Source organism: Anopheles bellator, chromosome 2, assembly GCF_943735745.2.
Source record: "Anopheles bellator chromosome 2, idAnoBellAS_SP24_06.2, whole genome shotgun sequence".
Classification (NCBI taxonomy): domain Eukaryota; kingdom Metazoa; phylum Arthropoda; class Insecta; order Diptera; family Culicidae; genus Anopheles; species Anopheles bellator.
Window position 1 is genome coordinate 5,089,701 of NC_071286.1, and position 21,668 is coordinate 5,111,368.

General features: G+C 47.3%; 1 protein-coding gene across 1 annotated transcript; it reads left to right on the top strand.

The window, feature by feature from the left end:
* The first annotated feature begins 1,132 nt into the window (after nt 1-1,132).
* LOC131212098 (adipokinetic hormone/corazonin-related peptide receptor variant I-like) lies at nt 1,133-19,091 on the top strand. The gene is made up of 9 exons (XM_058205835.1): nt 1,133-1,343; nt 10,791-10,981; nt 12,096-12,323; nt 14,011-14,212; nt 15,052-15,205; nt 15,278-15,474; nt 16,161-16,304; nt 17,395-17,678; nt 18,888-19,091. Exons 1-9 carry the CDS (start codon nt 1,133-1,135, stop codon nt 19,089-19,091), a joined length of 1,815 nt encoding a protein of 604 aa, XP_058061818.1.
* The last annotated feature ends 2,577 nt before the right edge of the window (nt 19,092-21,668 follow it).

Below are 21,668 nucleotides of genomic sequence, written 5' to 3' on the forward strand. Positions count from 1 at the left end.
GTAAGAAACTTGGTGTTTCCTTATTTTTTTTGCTTCGTGCCCCACAAACTGTTCCTTCCACCTTCAGTGAGTTCACCTGAACTCGCCCACAGCCTGCTCATGTTGGGGGCCGTCAATTCAACTCGCTTTTCGGATTCGATCAAACACGGCCCGGTCGGTATAACGATTGCCATTTCGGGAAAGCCGTAACAGTTTTCCATGTGGGATGTGCTTGTTACCGTTGTGTAACGGCATCGGTGATCGGTCTCTCCCTGTTTGGGTCTGTCACTGACCTTCACCTTCAGAGACTCCTGCTGCCTGGCATGGCGTAGGTCGGTGAACGAAGTCCTACTCATGAACGGAGAGTTCCAACCTCCCCAGCTGGCCTGTGGCCCTAGCACTTCGCATGCGCCGGAAACCGGAAAGCTTCGGCCGGTAGTTTCGATGGCAGCATCTTCACTGAATGGCGCGTAGATCAGTCATCCACCGGACGGCGACCAGAGCTCGTACTGGTCGTCAGAGTCATCTACTCTCCTTCGGCGACTCAGTTACGCGCGGGTGCAGGGTGCGAAATTCAAACGCGCAACGGTTAAAAGCAGAGCACACGTTGTCCCTGTCCCTACCGACACGAAACCCCGGAAGTGCCAAAATTACGTGCCAGTGCAGCGTGATCGGATGTTAATATACCCGGAAAAGGAAAGATTTCCCGGGCAAAGCCAATTGAAAGTGGATTAAAAAGTGTGGCTGCCCCGGAGTGAGCAATGGTTCCTCGTCTCGTGCGGACCACTCTGACCGTGGGTCAGGTCTAGTGAAATCCAAAATTAGAGAGGGCGTTCGCGTGGAAAAATGGTACCAAACTCACCGACGACCCACTCGTAGTGATGGCACTGGTGCGGCGTGTCTTGTACAGTGCACGATAAATAATGTTTTATTGAAAAATGGCCACAATACCGAAGGTGGTGTGCCACCGGTGCGTCCCCGTCCACTAAAGTGTCCTGGAAGTGTCGATACACGATTCGTTACAAAAAGAAAAATCCACTTAAATATTGTCTGGAAAATTCTTTTCGCCACTCTGTATGTGAATGTGTTTGCGTGTCGCATTGGTTGGCGTGTTTCAGTGGCAAGCACACAAAAACGGCAACCACGGCTCTGAATGTACCTGGCGGCCGGATTACTGAACATCATGGATATATCGCTCCAGCATGAACATCTGCAGGAGTATCTACAGAATGTGGCCGCCATGTCAAACGGGACGCTCCCGTACGGTCTGGGCGGCCCGTTCGGGGCCCTCTCTCCCAACGGTTCCGGACTGCTGCTACCCGGCATGGACAAAAACGGCTCGGAGGTCACCATCACTGCACCAGGTAGTAGAGCCACCCAGGACGCTCCCAGATTGCCCAACATGCCGATGTATCAAAAAGGCAAACCGCTTTTGCGTAAGACGGTCGAGCCGGACCGAAGAAAGTCGTCCATCACCCGCCACGAACTGTGCTCTTTTGTGCTTGCTGAGATTCTATGCTCCGTGGACCGAGCCCCGTTTCGGGACTACACTCACTGCAGCTGGCCATAAACTACAATCTCGAACGTAATCCCTCAAAAAGGGTCAAGCTCGTTTGCGAGGAAACTGACCACCGTTGGGACCGCGGATAGCGGGCGGTACCTATTTGAGGAATTTACGACTTCCGTACAACGCGATAGAGTCTTTCGGAGGCCATTCTGTCTTCGGTACCTGCAGACCTACAAACAACTTACGTCCGCTAAGTAAACGAAACGATTAACGATCGTTTGACTCCCCACAGTGCACTCTTCGTGCAGAAAAATTCACTTCCCCCGAGAGTTCGTGACTCTGAAAACCTCGCTCAACAGTCTCAAAATCAATGTTCAATTTAATTTCGCACGCCGTGGCACGACGTGATTGGCTCGGAAAACGGACGGACCGTGTGCAGCCATTTATTAATTGAATAAATCAATCAATTTTCCGGACGAACGCATCGAACGGATGGAACACGAACATGGGCAGCGGGTGCCGAAACCACACATAAAATCCCTTAATTAATGCGATTAATGCCGGTATTGCCGGCTGAGCTGAGCCACATAAAACCACACTCCAACATTCATGAACCTTCCCGGCCAATATGTTATCCACCAATAATGCAATTTTATCTCACACTTATCCCTGTTCCGCGAAGACGCTCGAGACGCTTTGGTTTCGATTGGAAAACCGGAATCCTGAGTGGAAGCAAAACCAGACTCCCACGGGGACAGAGAATGATAGATCGATCGAGAGAGAGAGAGACCGATCCTTTGATTCCACCGTGAATGACTTTCCTGTACGGCGTGATTGGATTCGCAATCCGAGCTTATCGTTGATTAGGTAATGTCCAAGGGAGAAAACTAAATTTCCATTCACCATCGGATGGAAATCGTCCATTTTTTGCACTGCCAGACACAGCACGGGATAAGGAGATTATGCTGTAATCGGTGCTCGGGGCGCTTTAGTTGAACAACTATTTCAGCGGGCCATTTCAATCTGCTCGGTGCTACTTTAATGTGCCGAGATAGCCAAGTGCTTCAAGTAGCGCTGTAGTTGAGCATTCTACAGCCAAGGAAGCATTCCCACTTCCCACGAGCATCTCGAATGCTCATCCGATCTAATTAATAAAATACCGAGCACGGAGCATGAGGCGACAGCGAATCAATAATGATGCCATTCTATGGACACAGAATGCGTGCGGTATGCGCCCGTGGTTGATAAGCACTCAGCTCATCATTATTGCAACGCGCTCCATGGCCACATAGTAGCGAGATTTCGGTTATCATAACTTCCCATAAAGCGGGCTACCGGTTGGCTGGTAAATGAACCGTGTGGAAATGAGACTGGCATTATGTGGGCTATTTCATCCAGCGACAGATCAGCATGTGGCAGACGATGGCAAGGAACATGAGAACCTGTGCCGTTGACGGTACGGGTATCAGGGAATCCTTCTCGACAGAAAGGCGCAATGGTCCGCACCGAACCTTGTAACACCTTCTTATTTAACATGAGGATTTCCTCAAGGAAAACCCAGAACTCTGTCCCAAACAGAACAGCAGCACAGACGGACATTGACAGCACTGTCTTGTGTTTTATCTCTGTTGGTCTTTTTTTCCTGTTCCCGAATCCTGCAGGTCCCAGCTTACGGCCGGTAGCTGTAATGAAGGATTTTATGGCCCACTTAGCAACGCCGGGCGAAGAAGCACGATACTTCGCGGTCATCTCGTGTGCCTTTCTTCGGTGCTCCACAACCAACCGTATCGTAAAATGTGCTAAACAGCAACCCACCTCTGTTCGGATGGTCAACCATAAAAAAACGCATCCTTATAGTGCCCTTTGGCCGGCATAAGCTGTTGATGAATATTGAGTGTCGAATATTGAATGTGGGACGGTAGATAATTTTCTCCTCGTCGTCTGGAAAAGCGCTTGGGGGCGGATTCTTGAAGACGAATGTTTATTCATAATATGTGCGTTCGGGGACCTTTTCGGGAACGTTTTGTGCGGTAAGAGGTGTTTAATGTGCCGAAGACGATGCAATGAATTAAACATTTAGTCTCGCTTTGGTTGGGTTGAGCACCGCAAGTTAATTTTCTTGTACGGATGACATCTCTCGATGTCTGTTACGTTCAAACTTGCCACCTCTCGAACTAGCGGTACCCCCTTTGCGGCACAGGTATTAAGAAGGGGCTAATTAAACGCCAAGGAAAACTCCCTAAATGTCAAGGATGATGGCATGACGTCGAAAATTTGCACGCCATCTGGAACCATGGTGGCGTTCGGTTGTCTTCCTTCGTCCTCCGGTAGTTCTGCGGGTCTGCCGGTACGTCTCTGGAATATTTCTTAGCTTTGCAGATTATTAAACAAAGGTGCCCGGCACCTGGCAAACCAGGCATAATTAATGGAGAGAACGGCACCGAAGTCAAAAGGGCACGCTTCACCGGGTACCGAGATATAAATTTAACGCTAAGATGAAAATACGCTGCTGTGCACATATTAATTTCCATTTAGTTAAAGAGACCCAAATTTAGATAAATTTAAGCTTCTGGCAAATTAGATGAGAACAAGCAGACAGGCGACATCGTAACCTAACAAATCAAATTGGGCGAAGGTTTGATTACGATAATGAAGTACAAACTTGACTCAAACACGGAAGAACGGAGAGATGCTCTCTTAATCATGATGTAGTCGTGCTATTTTACTTTTTGTCCCTCGACCTCGGCAGGCTAGCGATCCGGGTGGGTGTATGTTGGCCGCTTGGCTTCGTTTTGCTGCCTACATCCTTCTCAAATAATGGATCCGTGGATTGGAGCGATGTCGTTTTTTTCCTTTCGCAGGGGGCTCAAATTTCCCAACCAACAAAAAACGATTCACATGCAGCTACTGTGCCCGAAGCGTAGAATTTGCTAATCCCTCGAGAATATTCGCCCATAGAGGTCTGAGTTTCTACGATGGAGTAGCCCAAAAAGCCAGCCTATGTTAGTGATACTCGGTAACGAAACCGGATGGTAACAAAAACATTGCATACACTTTTGTGCTATTTCATGCTGCAGGTTCATTTTTAGTAAAAAGCTTACCATGAGGGGTACATTATTTAAAGATAAAAAATATGCCGGTTAAACTCACAGTACAAACGATTAGTGCTCATCGACGCCATTTTTGTTTACCTTTTTTCCGTATGCGTTCACCTCCATCCACTCGACTCTCGTTAGTTACAGAATGCTGGTCCTTTTTCCGCGCCATTAGCATTAACAGTGTTCGACAGTAACATTACAGTGTCTCGTTGCTTCGAAGGGTTGAGCACATCACTTATACACTCATAAAATACACACAAGCCTATCGTTTGCCATCTATTCCCTTGTAATCCGGAGCCAGGAGAAATTTAATGCCATCTCGGCTTCACAGACTTTGCGAATGCTAGGAAATCTGAATTCACAAGGGAAATCTGACGTAAATAACTCGTTGAAATAATTTTCTTTAATTCAAAAAGTGGAATCGCTTTTATGAAAGTTGAACGTTTCGAGCAAGTGGTGCGCGCCTAGAGTACCAAAGGCTACTATGCTCCACCGCCATCCTTTCGCCATCGCTCGCCTTTGAGGGCACGGTACTGTGCCCTCTGTGGATAAAATAATTTTTATGCGCATAAAAAAGCTCTTCCTGTTTGGGGTTTCCTGTCAGACATGTTTTCGGTTAGCCCACGGTGCGGTTGTTAGAGCAGAATTCCTTTTTGGGGCAACAACCCCGGATAAGGTGTGCTCTTCTGGTCTCTCCGACCACTTCAGAAACCAAATTGCAAGCGTTCCAAAAAGCCGACAGAAGTCAGCTTTCCCGTGGTTGGCAACATTCCTGGCACAAAGGTATTTCTTGCTTCATACCATGTGCCTTGAATGACTGACTTAAAATAATGTGCCAACCACCAAATAAACAGCGTGGCTCAGCACCTGTTTTCTACTTTGGAGCTTGCCGCATTTCGCTGGGCTCAACTCTACCGGGTCGACTGTAGTTAAAGATTTTGCCAGATGCTCGCCGACGAGTTCATTAAACATGTTTATCCTACGGAGCTCAATCACGCTCGAGACAGCCAATCGATCAATCAGTCGGTGTCTTACGGTGCTCAAACATGATTACATTGACTGAAAGCCACACACTCACGCTTGCGGTGGCGTCTGGATGTCTGCGCCTCTTTGCCAGAACGCCTGTCACGGGATTGTTTCATGATGTTTATTAATGCTGAAACATTAGGGATCTATAAAGTAAGCATTATTTCGTAGCAAAAGAGTGCTCCGCCAACGGTTTCATCGCGTGACGGCAAATTCAATAACAACTTGCCACAGTCCAAATATTGTCCCAGGCTGTCGGGCAATTACCGGTACATGTTTCTCAAGAGAAAGAGAAAGAGAGACACGCACAAGTATCCAATATTTCCTTTTCCCAGCGGAAACCTTTGAAGTGTACCTTCTGTTGATTCAGAACCGAGCTGGACATCGAGGGTGATGAAACATAAATATTTTCGCCAAACCCCCGTCCTGGGCTGGTGTGTTAGTTTTAACGCAATCGGCGTACGACTACTTCGAACTAAATCGCACTCCGAACGGGGCTAGCGAAACGGAAACGGATAATCGGTAGCACATATATTTGGTTTCATCGTCAGGATGCGCCTCTGGGGACCATCAGCCATCAGTGCCTCGCCGTTTCGTTAACCCAAAATGGAAATTTATATTACAGGCACGTTCATTTCGGCTATAGCCGAGTACACTTTTACGTAGTAAATATTCAACGCAATAGAATATCTTTAAAGACGTCCAAAAAAAAGATAAAATAAAAGATAAAATCAACAGCAAACATACTAAAGAAAGATTGTTAATAGTTCGTTACTACAACGATATGTATTTTGCTGAAAAATCCGCATTTCACTTATCATTATTACGCTGCGCTTCACGAAGCACGAGTAATCGGAGTAAGAACTAAATGATGAGATCGTTTTTGAAAAAGTAAATAATCGCTTGAAACAGCTTCATAAAAAAAGGAGTCAATAATGGCTATCATACATTTATTTGTTTTACGGCAATGGCACCATTCAGCATCATTTGTTGACCCGGAAAGTTCCACTCATCGGTTTAATGTTTCTTTTAATTCTTGACCAACTCTAGCTCCCGACTTCACGCTCCTCGTAGCAGTGGAGCTTTTGTCGGTTGCGAGAATCGTGATAAACCTGAACCGGAGGAAACCCCTATATGAAGCGGAATATATTTTTCGTGTTAGTTTCCCAACCTTTATCGGGCTCTGCTCGGTGCGTGAAACGGTTGTCGAGCAAATAACTGAAGCTTAATTGTAAGCGCTTGTACCCACAAACGGGGTACGGGGTGGCGTACGGGGCTTTGATCAGGATATTAATTAAGCATACCGTCGAACACATGGTCGTCGGATTTGCTGCTGCGGTTTGTGAGTAGAGAATGGTGCGAAAGTGGTTGCGCTTCGATTACCGCGTCACGTTGCGCTATTCGTTGCGCCAATGGGAATCGAAATTGCAAGCTGTGAATTTTATTACATTCTGCGGCATATAGAACAATCTATATTACGAGGCCATGTAAGCATCGAAATGAGTTCCGTCTGTCTGGTCAATTAAGTATTTTAACAATGCATGGATGGCATAAAATACCAAGAAGATGATTCTATTTTATCGCGTAATTATTATCTCAACAAACGTTAGACGAATCGCTGTATTGCTGGTCTATAATGAATGGTCGTTAAATGGTTCATGCGCCGCGATGCCTGTAAATGATTGTATCGTAAATTTTATGGGTAAGTGCTGCTGTCGGATCCACACTGCGGTCGCTTAGGGTTATTAAAAAATTGGTCCCCGGTTTCGATAATCGTGGCCATTATGTGACCTAGTCGATGTAGTATTGGGTGGATATTCAATAATCGCTTGTTCAATAGGTGCTAATGGGTAAGAGCCAAAATCTAGCTGGTTGGCATTTTCGGAATCATGGGACATGAAATCTAGGACCTGGTTTTTGACACACATTTCTATTTATATCGCCACGAATGGTCGTTTCAGTACAATCCCGAAGTATTGTAACTTTTTTTATTAATAATAAAACAATTTGTGAGTCGCAGATTCTTGTGAACCGAAACGCTGTGAAGATGCCATTATGCGAACCTTGGGCGACCTACTTTCAGCGCGTGGCAAAGTGGCCTTCAACTGGAGCGATTTTAAATTGAAAAGTTTAATGATTTATTCCAAAGCGCTGCACAAGAAACACGCGAATGAAAGGCGAACCCACAGGAAGCGATCCTTTCTTTCTTGAAAAGCACAAAGTGTAAGGAATGCGTTGGGAAAGTATAAGAAATGTGGCTGTAGGCGGCCAAGAGGAACATATTATACTTTCTCCCCGTCCAAGAGGCCATCGAGAAGCGCTCTCCTTTACTTCTTCGCATTTCGGAGGAAATTGAACGAAAAGTTTACCTGCGGAAAATTTACGGCAGCCCAGCACGTTGTCACTACGGCCGGTCCCTACGACGACAGATGAAACTTATTACACTTTTTAGCAAAAGAAATATATTAACCACTGTTTGCAGCTGTGCGGTGTTCCTTTATCCGCAACGCACCGAGTGACGCATTATCTTTTTTTTTTTGGCGGAAGCGAAAATGATGGAAATATTTTCCTCCTGTGCTTCGTCATTTTCCCTGATTGAGTGTCCGTAGTTAGTAAGCACCGCGCAAGTGATCCTCTCGCGGTCCCAGAAAGAGGGACGACACGGCGGGCAAGATAAATAAACTAAACTTTTCCCAGCGCAACATTATTGATTCGAAAGCGGACACAAAGTGAAGAGGGGCCAATAGGGGGCCAAGTGCGGAGCATTTCGTTCTACGTTATCATCAAAGGATCAAGTTATCGCATTTACATTCTAACGTGACAACTGGAGCCGAATTTTTCCACTTTCGTTCGGTTTTAAGCTATTGCATTATGCGGCGGGCGTTTATAATGGGATCAGTGATACTTTTTCGATGACGATGATTGTTTACTGATTGACACCCGCCCGGAGATTGCGTAGACAGGAAGACAACGTTGTGAATTTTAGATTTGTATATTTTTGCCTGAATTTTCTGCCACTGACAGGTAACCTTTCAATATGATGTAAAATGCTTGGCGTAGGATTATTTTTCTATGCTATTATCTCGTGAGAAACATTTGATGCGAAAGTCATAGCCGGAACGACACGTGAAACCGAGTTAACTACCTTTTCTGGGCTAATTTTTAAATCTGCAAACAAATGTTGCTAAAGCCATTTGATCAACTTAAAGTCCAAAGCTTCAAATTCCATTTTTTTTTTCGGAGGTCTGTGAGTCAGATCAGGACAGGACAAATGTTCAAACCAACCATAGGAAATGAAACTTACCCAAAACGATGGCAAAGTTATGTGTCATCGGACCCTCGATTAATCTTACATAAAGGATACTTTCGGTGCAGAGGAAATTGAATTGGTTCCGATCAGTATTAACCGGCACAACCGACCCATTAATAATGGCTCTTCGTTTTGCTTGATAGAAAAGAGTACCCACTAAAAAAAGGCCGATAGAAAAAGGAAAGTACTTTACTGCAGAACATTTGAGAACACGCCAAACACAAACAACATCAAATCGCCAATAAATCTGCATTACGAAGGCGTGCTATTGTTTCGGTAATGAAATGGATAAAGTTTTCACAGGTCGTAACTGAATCGCAACCGATTTCTCATTAATCACACACCGTTGATGAAGTATTTTCCGAGAAATAATTGCTCTCAATTAGAATCAGCCAATCTGCCCCGAGTGTCGGCTGACTGAGGGAACTGAGGGTGCCGTCAGAGTCGCCGGTCTGGCGCTCTTTTCAACAACGTGGTGCATATTTTGCGATTAATCAATTAGAGCCGGTCGGGAACGTTCGGATTTATTTACGCCAAGAGGTCGGCCGGAGATACCGTGCCAAGGATGGAGCTTCGTGAAGTGGCCGCTGAAAAATGGACCCTCATTGGAACAAGCCGAAGTAGCAGGTGGAAAGCTTGCCAATCGTTTGCCACAGCAATTTGTTCCAATGATTGGTTGCCCGGTCTGGCCCTGTTCTTCGACGCAAGGACATCTTCGGCAAGATTGACTTCAGTGCCGTACCATTGTGGAGTGTGGAGCCGAATGAATTATGCATGCAAATTTGATTTCTAATTGTGAAACTTTCCTTTGCGTTGAAGCTTCCATTTCGTTATGACGGGTCAATGAATAAGGCACACCATTGAGTTGAATCGTTATCGTTGCTTTCGAATATCGTTGTACTCCCCAGTATTTGGGGCCATCCAAAGTTGGAAAGTCTTCAGCTTGTCGGCAATCTTTCGGGCATTTAGTCATGATGGAGAACTTTACCTATAAATTTCATATGAATGTAGTACCATAAGACTGTTAAAAATTAGTGAATGTCCAATCACAAGACTTTAACAATGCAAATGCGGTATTGAAAGCAAACTCAAATCATAGGCACCACAATATTTCGGAGTATTCAAACGTCTTCCGTTTCCATCCCAGAGCCTACCGGATATTGACGGTTGTGACAACTATTCAATCTGTCGTACGATGGAAACGGTTCCACCGAGACGGAAAACAGACGATTGGTTATTGCTTGTGACGTTGTGGGTAGTTTTTTTGTCCCCGTCCGATAAAGCTCTTAATTGCTTTTCAATGCGAGGAACCGTGACCCAGAAAGCCACGCCATTCATGTGAGCCATCTACTCTGGGTCGATGTCGTTACATGTGCGATACAAAGTAACATGCGCATGTTGCGATAGAGACAAACAAGTTTCTGCCAGGGTCTCCCGTCAGGCAGCAAATTTATTTGCAGCATTTCCGTTTATGGTTATTTTGGCCACCGCTATTGGCACGTAACCTCATCATCATCAAGTGCCACGTTTTTAGTGTTAAGTGTGTTCAAACAAAACACGTGAGCCGTGAACCCATGGGGATACACCGCGAATTAGATTGGGTGTCATTTGTTAATTGAATAGGTGTAGTTCGGGGAATGCTGATTTCCGTACTAAACGCCCGAAGCTATGCAATGCGCATGGCACAGTGGGCACGCTTTCGCCTGATTTGTTCTGTTCTCGTGATTTGTGCTCAATCTGAACGGTTACGGTTACGGTGCACCATTTGATCCTTGATTCAATGTTCAATCTGGCCAGAGGGTGGGGGGGCAACCGATTACTCTCAGCCGTCCGCTTCATGCGAATTTCTTGTTCTCTTCTCCGATTTCAGGACACACGGACTCAACGGTGGCCGTCATCATAGTGTACTGTGTCCTCTTTGTGATAGCGGCCGGTGGCAATCTGTCCGTGGTCATTACGCTATTCCGTTCCCGTCGCCATCGGCGATCGCGAGTTAGTTTAATGATATGTCATCTGGCGGTGGCCGATCTGATGGTGGCGTTCATCATGATACCGCTCGAGGTAAGTTGGCACCCCGGGTTTGGCAGCAGGCCCATGATGATAAACTACAATTCCGCGTACAAGTCGTTGGCACGTGACGTGATTTACAGCATAACGGGTTCTGGGATTGATGGTAGCGGTTCTAAATTATGGAAACGTTACTAATTTATGAACGCTGTCTCCCACTGAGCCACGCTCCCTGTCAGTTGGGAAAATAAACTCTTTGCTTTACAAATTGAGATTGGTAGTGCAAAAAAACGTGTCGACGCGTCGCACAGCGGCCAAAGTTTTGATGCGAAATGATGTAATTTGATTTGACACCGCAAAACTCAATTTAACAATAATGGTTAATTTCGCGATCCACGAAACTCGTGCGGGTGCGCCGAAAGTACCGGTGAAGATGAATCGTTTTCGGATCTGAAACAAACGGCTAATGAACATCGACGCCGTCCCACGTGGCACCTGGGTGGCTATGGCAAGCTACCAACCAAAATAGACGATCGTTAATTAAAGTATAGAAAGTTCAGATTCTGGCAACGTGTGCGTTCATTGAAATTGAGCACCTGCGGGAAAATTTTCACTCTTTTCTTTACTCCTTTTTTGTAAGTAAAACCACCATGCGGTTCAAGTTGGTAGCTTCAACCGTGGGTGTTTTATTTTATGGATCCACCGGAGGGTGTTGATCTAATGAAAAAAAACGTACGTTTTGCACTGCATCATTCCCAACCAAAAATGTTCGGTGGGTTCTTGTGAATAATAAATTAAAAAATAACTCGGAACACATCCTTGCCTGAGCTACGGTGAGCTCCGGGCTCCAGATTTCTCGCCGATAGATGATGGACCCGAGACATAATTTATTTAAATGAGTCACAGCCAGTAGCCAGTGGGGCCTGTTTTTACTACGCATAGTGCCACTAATGACTAATTAAACTTCGTATGCAAAATCATGTCGATGCGCCACCTGCGACTGCAATCCTTGAAGTCGGTCGATAACGGCTGTGAGTTCTCGAGAAACGCAGATAGCGTGATTCATAGTTATGGACCATCAGAACGGGCACTCGGAATGGCATGCAAATACACCGTGCCGCGTTAAGTTTAATTAATGGCCATCGTTTCCAATCGGTTCTCTCCACAGGTCGGTTGGCGCATCACCGTGCAGTGGCACGCCGGCAACGTGGCCTGCAAGGTGTTCCTGTTCATGCGCGCCTTCTGCCTGTACCTCAGCTCGAACGTCCTGGTCTGTGTGTCCCTGGACCGCTGCTTCGCTGTGATATACCCACTGCGCGTGTCGGCCGCCCGCAAACGCGGCAAAATCATGCTCGGCGGAGCCTGGTTCATTGCCTTCGTCAACGCTATGCCACAGGTGAGTCGAAAAGCGCATTTAGATCCCAGATATAGCTCGAACCAATCCTAACCTCAATCGACTAGCTAGCAGACGTCCATGGAGAAATCAATAAATGCCCATAAGGAGGCACCAGAGCGCAAACCTGCAACATATCGCAATCCCACATCCCAGGTCAGGGAATTTTCTTCGCCATCGAATGGACATCGTTTTCCGACTGTTCGTCCTCGCCGGAGTGTTATCTACTTGAAACACTCCTTTCCGCGTGTGTCACTCATAGCGACGACCCTGGGAAAGCTGTCACGGTGGCAACTAATAGTCAACCAGCAGCAAAACAACTGTTTGTTCGCACTTCGTTCGCGGTCGTTACAGAGCCCGGCTAACAATAGCGATTGTTTGTTATTTTTCAAAATGGCGAATACCGTCCGCCCGTCCCATAAATCAGCGGTACCACCAAGTGCGCCAACTATTGCCAGAGAAGATATTGAATAAATAATGGACACTTTGTTGTGGACACTTGCTGGACTCCTTTGTGTCGGCGTGATTCATATTCTCCCGCCAACTGCCCGGTACTAGAGAAGGAAGCACACGATTTGTCACACGCGGGATGCCGCCGAAGATGCCAACTTTGCAAGCCAACAAGCAGCGGTAAGAGGTGCCATAGAACTCATTTCATTTACGACTGAGCCACTGATCCTGTGGGGTTGGTTCCGGTCTTTCGCTACCGTAACACTGTTTTCTTTTCGTTTGCTTTTGGCGCGACGTTGACTTGTCGTGAGTCGGTTTCGGCGTAATTGCGTTTGTTTCTTGGCACATCTTGGCACCGAGAGCTGTTGGCAGCCTGTACCAGGTTGTTTGGGGCCACGCTACATTGCTAAGCTTATTACCTAACACCCGCCAGATACGAAATTTATTTACCAAATACTTCCCGGTTCCCGGCTTTGGGGTTCACGACCACCGGGAAAGCGGGAGAAACGGCAACTAATTAGCGTGTGGAGAGATGATATTTCGGACCTTTTTTTTTAGCGCACCCCGGAGCTGAGACGAAATCCTTTTTCGGGCTGGGGGTTCGACTCGGATCCCAGATGACGGTCCACGCTGTCTGCCCCGGGTGATGTCTGCTCTGCGGTTGGGCTGGCTTTCGTCCTGGCTGGTGGTGTACTTGCCAGAAAGTTTACCAAAAACTTGCTTCGTCCCTTGGCTCCCGTTCACTCGTTACCGAGTCGAGTGGACCTCGAGAGGTTGCGTATCCTGTCCCGAAACATCTTGCAATCGAAACCACACGTCCTTCATCACCGGTGACAGTGGCAAGCTCGCCCGGCTTTGTCGAACTCAGCATCGCTACACCATTTTTCCGTACACTTCAAATCAATTTCCTCCACGTGGTCGGTGGCTCGTTAGAGCACTCGCATTATTATCTGAAGCTGTCAGAGCGCTCCAGCCGTCTCGAAAGGGGTGCCATTTTCCAGTGGAGGGAGATCGATTTTCGTCGACCGAAGCAAATCGGTCAGCGAACGCACGGCCGTGACCTACCTACCAACCTTCGGCACCAACACGTGTGCACGTATTCCACCGCAGCAACCACTCCACTCCGAATGGACACGATTCTTCCATTTCCGGTCGACAACGTCCCCGAGGCGGGCCCCCATTTTTCCGTGTGCTCCGTGTGTTTATCTTTACTCTCTCCCGGTTCTCCCGGTTTTTCCAGAGCATCATCTTCCGCGTGCAGCAGCACCCTCAAGTGCCCGGTTTTACGCAGTGCGTCACGTTCGGGTTCTTCGCCACGCCGGGCCTCGAGACGGCGTACAATCTGTTCTGCGTGATAGCGATGTACTTCCTGCCCCTGATGATCATCAGCGGTGCGTACACTGTGATCCTGTGTGAAATCTCCAACCGGTCCCGGGAAAAGGGTAAGCCCCAGCCCAGTGTTTGTGTGTGAGAGAGAGAAACAGAAATAGATAGAAAATACCGGAACCGGAACGCGGGAATTAACGCAGCTAATTTTGCGCCCTGACAGTGGCATCCGTGCCCGGAATGCCCGGAAAACTCAGCTCACTGTGACTAATGGTTCCCGGAAAAGGCTCACAAACCAGGAGTTGTTTGTTTGTTAGGAGGCGTAACTTTACGAGCTCCGAGTGTCACTTGAAATTTTTCTGAACAAAGCATTAAGGTGGTTCGAAAATAATGTACTTTTTATTAACTTTATTTAAAATGATGCGAGTTCAGTAACAACCGTTTCACATTCCCGTTTATTTTATATGAAAATTCAGTAAAAATGTCTACATTCAATTAGGTGTTAGGCAACCGACCGGTCGACTGTCGGACTAAGGAGTCTTTGGAAACATTGCTCCAACTGCGTCGCTGCGTCAATGCGATCTAGTAACCATCGAGTTAAACATTATGCTCCAAGAGTCAATGACAGCTTATTGCCAATTCGGACTCGGACTTGAGTAAGGTTTCATTTTACCGTGAATAGTCAGAAAAAGCCAAACGAAGCCGCTTGACAAGTTTTTTAGGATATGGAGCCCTGTCCATGGAGTTCAAACTCCGCGTAGAGTGGTCTTGAGTGACTTTGAAACGTGAAGCGTGTAATGGAGCGTAGTTCATTTAAGCCCAAGTCACGGTCCAAAAGCCACCCAAAGGCAGTCCCAGGACCAGACACTGCGGATGCCGGCTTTTGGCTTTCTGGGAGCGGTATGGTCGTGCCAGGTGCCTTAAGTCCTCGGTGTGCTTTCTTCTTCACCGCCAGAAACGAGCGATTCCAACACGCCCGGGACGATGCGTTTGCGGTGCAACGATCTGACGCACATCGAGCGTGCCCGGCAGCGGACCCTGCGGCTCACCATCACGATCGTGGTCGTGTTCGTCTGGTGCTGGACTCCGTACGTCGTGATGACGCTCTGGTAGGTTTTCGTCGGGCTTAGGGGTCGGCTTTCGAGCGGTGGTCACGCTCTCAACCTCGTTTTTGCGCACAGGTACATGTTCGACCGGGAAAGCGCCGCGAAGGTGGACGTCGCCGTCCAGGACGGGCTGTTCCTGATGGCCGTTTCGAACTCGTGCATGAACCCGCTCGTCTACGGATCGTACGCCATGAAGTGCCGACTGCCCTGCCGCCGGCGAAACACTCTCGGGGGTGCTCAGACACCGAACGCGGCTCAACGTCGCTCAACAGGTACGTAGGTGCTAAGGAGAGCTTCTTTTTTTAGTTTCACTGCATGTCCTTTTAGTTGCGTTCGTCAACCCACCCCTGTTTGGCTTTGTTTGCATGGTAACTTTTGTAGAGTGTAGTAGAGGTATTTTCAAGAACTGTAGCGTACCACGAACGGCCATAATACTTTGTCAACAAACCGCTGCCAGCGGTCACAAACATGGCTCGGAACTGTACACTGTAGCCATGCTGATGTCGGTAATTGAATGACAATAGGAATGGTAGAAACGGACACGTGCACCGCATGGATATTTAGGTACCGCATAACCTCGACAAAGTCGTACCCAGTTCGCCCAACGACAGCCTACACTATAAGCCCGATTCTATGTTGCTTTACGAATTGTGCAATGTTTTTGTGCCGATTTTGTGTTTAGCTTGCATGCTCCACTCCTTGTTCTCCGGTCTGTATGTGGGCTTGGCATTCGCAAAACACTCCACTCCACCTCGTAGAAAGTAGAACTGGCAGGACGTAAACCTAGAACGCATGATTACCACATTATTCTTCGTTCCACTGGCAGAGCTTTCTTATTGCACTAGAGCTGGGGAAATGAGCGGAAACAATTTTGCAGACGTGCCACACAACAATAGTCACCATCCGGCACGCGCTGGGATGCTAATATCACCTACCTACCTTGTACCACTTCTTCCAGATGCAGTTTCCGGCATCATCGGACCGCACTCGGACCGGCTGACCGGACGGGACAATAAGGACGAACTGGTGGTAGCCGACCACCGGAGCATGACGATGAATCATCTCAACCAAAATGGTGGCATTGCGCTGCTGCAACCTACAGGTACACACAAACATACACGCATGGCGCATCCCAACAAGGCCGGACCAAAAACACGTGGCCCACCAGGCGCCTCCATCGGGTTGGCTTCGTTTTCGATTAGTAGCGTCCCGATGCCGGACGAAAACATAGTCCGAAGTGCAGTGTGCCACAAACTTGCCGAATGTTTTCCCGGGCGGAAAGTCCCGATGGCATGCTGCTCGGTGCATTCCTACACAACCGGTTTGTATCCGGAACATAGTGTTAGGTGATTGGTTTGTCACTCTCGAAACGTGTTGTGGGTACAAATCGCTGAGTTCGCAGATACACCGGACGTCGGTCCTCTCGATGAGGACACATTCGTAATAGGATTTAGAGTTTTGGTTTGGGAGCCAAACGAACGCTTCCAACGTTGGCAACGGTGTATGTACAGTTTGTACGGTTGACGCATCGGTTGCAGCATTAGAAAACTGTGTGCAGGGTACATAATTCCCAGGGGCTTCCGCTCACCGTTAGAAACGGTTCCCGAGGGGACGTCAGTAGGTAGTAGAGTTGGCAGACTGCAACAAACAAATACAATCTGTCAAAGGTCTAGATAGATAACTAAATTAAATTTGCGAGCAACAAATCGAAAGGGGACGCTAAAATCGATTACCTCCCCAATCTTAATAAAATATTATAGACCATTGGAAACATCGTTGATACATCCTGGAACGATGCATCGAACCATGGACTTGGCAGCATAAGACCGTCGTCGGTGTAAATAGACAACTTTGTCGACATCCAATTCCTTTCGGCTCCTGCTGCCACCTTTCAGCCATCTTCAATTCAATTCAATTGAATCTCTCCAATATTGAACCAAAACAAACATGGTTTCTTCATTCCTTCGCATCTTTGACCTTGAGCTACGCCATCACTTTGAAACCGACAAAGCAATCGGGAAAGCAAAAGCGCATCGGCTGACGAGTCCTAGAGCTAGAGTAAACATCAGTGCCAACAAAAGCCCCCTCAAAAGTGCAGCTAAAAGTGACCAACCTGTTAAAGAATTAACTGACCACTCGTACTTATTCACTACATGCTGCTCCGTCTGGTCTTCTCTCTCTTCGCTCCCTAGCTTCCCTGATGCGATCAAACAACGGTCCTGGTCCTGGGCAAGCCGCCATGGGTTCCGATGGCCCGGGAACGGCCACCACACGATTTTACAATCGGTTTGCCAGCGGAAGCAATGCCGCCAACACCGGCAACAACTATCACACAATTAATACCGCAAGTGGTTGCACCACGACCACCATACGGCAGGTCAATACGCAGCAACAGCAGCAACCCCAGCAGAAGATGCTGCTCGTCTCCGCCGGACCCAGCAACAGTGCCACTAACCGGAAGGGCACCGGAAAAGAGGTACGTAGCCCGTCGCTGTTGCCGGGGTTCGAGGGTTCTTTGTTTGACAGGGACCAAGCAATCGACCGATGGCCGAAGTTGATTGAGATGAACCTTGAGGCGTGCTTGAAACGAGATGAAGCACATCCGCAGTAGCCGTGACCTAGTGGCGCTGACCCTCTGACAGATGGCGTTGATTGAGTTAACGAACAAATTTATTTTGCTTCCTAGACAAGGGGAATTACAAACCCGACTCGAACTCTTGTTTCCGAGTTCCGTGCCCGAGCCCTTTATTGCTTCTTGCTATAGGCCAGAGCATTCTTCTGCTTCGCCGAGCGAAGCAGGATCGATTGCTACTCCCGAAACGAGCCCACGTGGCACGTCTTACGATTCACGGTGACCCGCCGCAGGAAGTTCCGTATATGCGAATACGTTCAACCAACAGCGAGAAAGGCCGAAAAAAAGTTGTCCAACTAACATTTCGAGGACTCGCATCTTAGCGCTGTCCTCGCTCTGGAGATTTCTTTCACCACTTAGTGTAATTAACAATCGAACATGGAACGGCCTTAACGTCACGGAATCTGCCCGGGAGATGAAACTATGTAACCGGCCCCCGACACTAAGCCGCTAAGCTTGCTGATCAATTGCGCATTTCGAGACCCAGCGAAAACCGGAAAACCGAATCCATTCATCTCGCCACAAGCGTCAGCTTGGCGCGAACCACATCAAAGTCCAGCTCGCACAAAATACCACCAAATGGAGCCAGTCCAGTAAAAGGGAATGAAAAATGGACCAAAATCAATTAGCTGTGATCACCGGTTAGGGCGCAACATTCTCTCCAACTAATCAAAGGTCAATTAGGACCGAGGTCCTCTAACGGATTGCGCTTGCAAAATAGTTGAAGCATGATTACAAAGTATACGATAGCATCGTGCTGTACTGAAGTTATTAATTAAATGAAACTTTCACAGCATCCGCCCTGCGTCCTGGGACGCGAGCTCGCTGGTTTTTAATCTTCAGTTCAAGAGCGCAACGCGGACCGAAGTCAACAATCCATTCGCAGGTCAGCCTGTACCAAGGCAATGCAAGGTGTTCCTTATGTGTGCGCCACTCTCGAGAGCGCTTCCTGTCGCGTTCCGGGTGGGGTCGGGGGTGCGAAAAATTAGCATACCAGCATGTGTTTGCCCACCGAACCCGGTCGTTTCACTCTCGTTTATCGCCACTTTGCAGCCCCACTCGAGGACGAGCTACTGGCCCGGCGGCAGCGGCGGCAAGAGTGGCCAGCCGAGCTACAGCGAGTTTGCGATGGTGGCCGACGAGCACTCGCTGATGCTGTCCCGGCCATCCTTCTATTCGGACCCGACGCCCCACGACTACGACTCGTCGGTTGAGTGCGGTCTCACCCGGAGCCTCGACACCGGCGGCTGGCGATGATGATCACCGCTGGCCCGATGAGCGACGACGAGCGCTGGGAGGAACGAAGGTACTGACACGTCTGATGACATCTTGGTATCACCACCACCAGCGGCCATCGATCGGTTCCCTCCCCCATAACGACGGTGCTGATCGTGCAAGATAGAACGCGGGTGCTACATCGTAACGTTTGGTTTTATTCGCGCAGTGCTGCTGATGGGAAGATGGGATTTTTATGTTTAGCTGCGCAGAACAGAGGACAAAATGATGACCTGAAGCACACGGGAAAGAAGTACAACCCAGCCCAGTAACGAGTTGTGAGAAATTTTGATATGTGATGTGAGTGAACACGTAACGTAGTAAAACGTTGGCCGAATGGTTTGATCTAAAAAGACAAAAGTGAATAGGCAGTCACGTAGCGTGAGCCACAAAAAGCGTTTATATTTATACATTCGATTCGAATGCGTATTTTTTAAAGCGATAGCTCTATTTAAATGAATGTACAAACTGAATGGGTAATTAAACGAGTGAAAATATGCCTAACATTACTATTACCACTACTACTACTACCCCTACTACCACTAATACTATCGCTAATGCTGCAATTCCGCATCGAATGCACAGCTCATCCAAATTGAACAATTAAGAAAGTTTAACAAATATCAAATTAGTTTAGAAAAAATGCATTTTTTCGTAAAACAGCAGAAAAGTAAAATTTTAATCCTTTTTAAGAAAAAAACTCCATTAAAGAAATAAGAAAATTGGCGTATAATAAATAATATGATGTTTCAGAAGAGAGTACTGATATTTCCATCGTTGACGTAATGGTGTTTTGTTAATTTATTTTGCAATTCCGCGAGTTAATGCCGATCCATGCAATGTTTCGGTTGGATTTTTATTTTAATTTTGCCTCATGTGCTTGTTCATCGAGCATTGTTCGCCAATTCGCGGCTTCCGGCCTACTGAGATTCGCTGGAAAGCTGTTCCCACATTCAGATCCATCGCAGTGAACTGGGAAATTCAATCGGAGCCACACAACGAAATCAGTAGCTAATTACTTAGTGATTGAATTGCGTTAACGTCGGTGGCGCCAAACACAACCCTTTTCCGGTCTCCATCGGTGCTGGGGTGCCGCAATAGAAGAGTTTTTTAAAATAATTTCCATTTTGCCAAACCACCAATTTGCCAAATTTCCTAGTCCCTTCAATTGAGGGAGCTTCCAGCGAAAACGTTTAATATTGCAAAATTAGGTTCCGATGTGATTTTTGACCTAGGCTAATGAATGAGTACATAAAGTATGCTGCAAATCGTTACCCGCTTTTCAGTGTAATTGGTCAATAGGTCTCTCTACTATCGATGGACAAGTGGTGGCCCACAATGCTCGCTAATGGTTCTTTTTGTTGCTATGCAAACGTCAAATAAACGTGCACTATGTCGGTGGCGCACGTGCGAACATTCATTTTTGATTTCAGCTCCCGAAACAATGACACGACTGATTTCATTCGTATTACGCCACACTCTGCTGAGCATACAAATTATTGTAGAGCGTTTTTCTCGGTGTTACGCAATTATTTTTCGGCCCCCCAGAAACGAATTCGCCATAAAAACGCTCCGCTGTTTGTGGCACTGGAATATAAGGACCCCCATTTCGTGACAGTGCGGGCTCGTGATTTATCGAGAACGGTGCCCGTGAAGCCCGCGGGACGCAACTGTCCAACTCAAACGGTAATTAGGTGTTTATTTCTTGTTCGTCGGAAGTGCCGCTCCTTGCCAGCCGTCTCAATTGCGCTGGCGTTTTTTATCATCGTGCGGCCTCCGGCTGTGAAGAACTTTTTAAGAACAGCACAATTTTGATTTTGTAATTGTTTCAAAGTACTTTTTGGAATTCGTCATGCTGCTATCAGTTTTTCACGAAACATTTTATCCAGCCAAATTTATACATAATAACACTGACATCGGTTTAATTACGTGCTGGTTCGTCTGTCTGTAGCCAATTTAGGTTGCTTTCGAAAACGGTCTGTGACTTTGTAAATTACATACAATGTTTTAATGGACGCCAGAAGCATTACACGGATTGGACGGCAATGATACTAAACCCGAAGCCCGACAAACCCTCATTTGACAACTTTTAGTGACCCGCGCGGGGTTCCATAGACACGAATTCTTCCGGACCCTACATTAATGCGTAATGCGATGTTTTGCTCTCGGCTTCGCCTGTCTGAGCCTGAACGAGGAAGCCGGCCGCCAAAAAGCTCTGTCCCAAACGCGAAATCTGAGACGCGTTGGGGCGTCGTGTAAGCTCGCCAGGACGGGACGGTAGAATGAATCTCAACATGTCAAGTACCGAGACGGGGTTTTTCTTTATCATATTAATTAATCTCATTCTGCCGCTGCCTTTTCCAGAAGCTCAACAACTTCCAGCGACTTCTTCAAAGAGAGGTAAATCCTCTGGCTTGTTTCGTGCACTGCGCGACAGTCACGAACAATCTGTGAACTCACGAGGTCACGTTGCTGACTGGCAACATTAGGTTACACCATCCACGGCCGCAGGTGCTTACCGCATATCAGCATAATAAGGAGTGATGTGGTGCGATTCAC

What these genes read in the sequence shown, in the direction of transcription:
- LOC131212098 (XM_058205835.1), top strand. Translation starts at nt 1,133, where the DNA reads ATGTACCTGGCGGCCGGATTACTGAACATCATGGATATATCGCTCCAG. An exon ending in GGTCACCATCACTGCACCAG is followed by an intron (nt 1,344 to 10,790) that starts GTAGTAGAGCCA and finishes CTCCGATTTCAG; the next exon opens with GACACACGGACTCAACGGTG. An exon ending in GGAAGGGCACCGGAAAAGAG is followed by an intron (nt 17,679 to 18,887) that starts GTACGTAGCCCG and finishes GCCACTTTGCAG; the next exon opens with CCCCACTCGAGGACGAGCTA.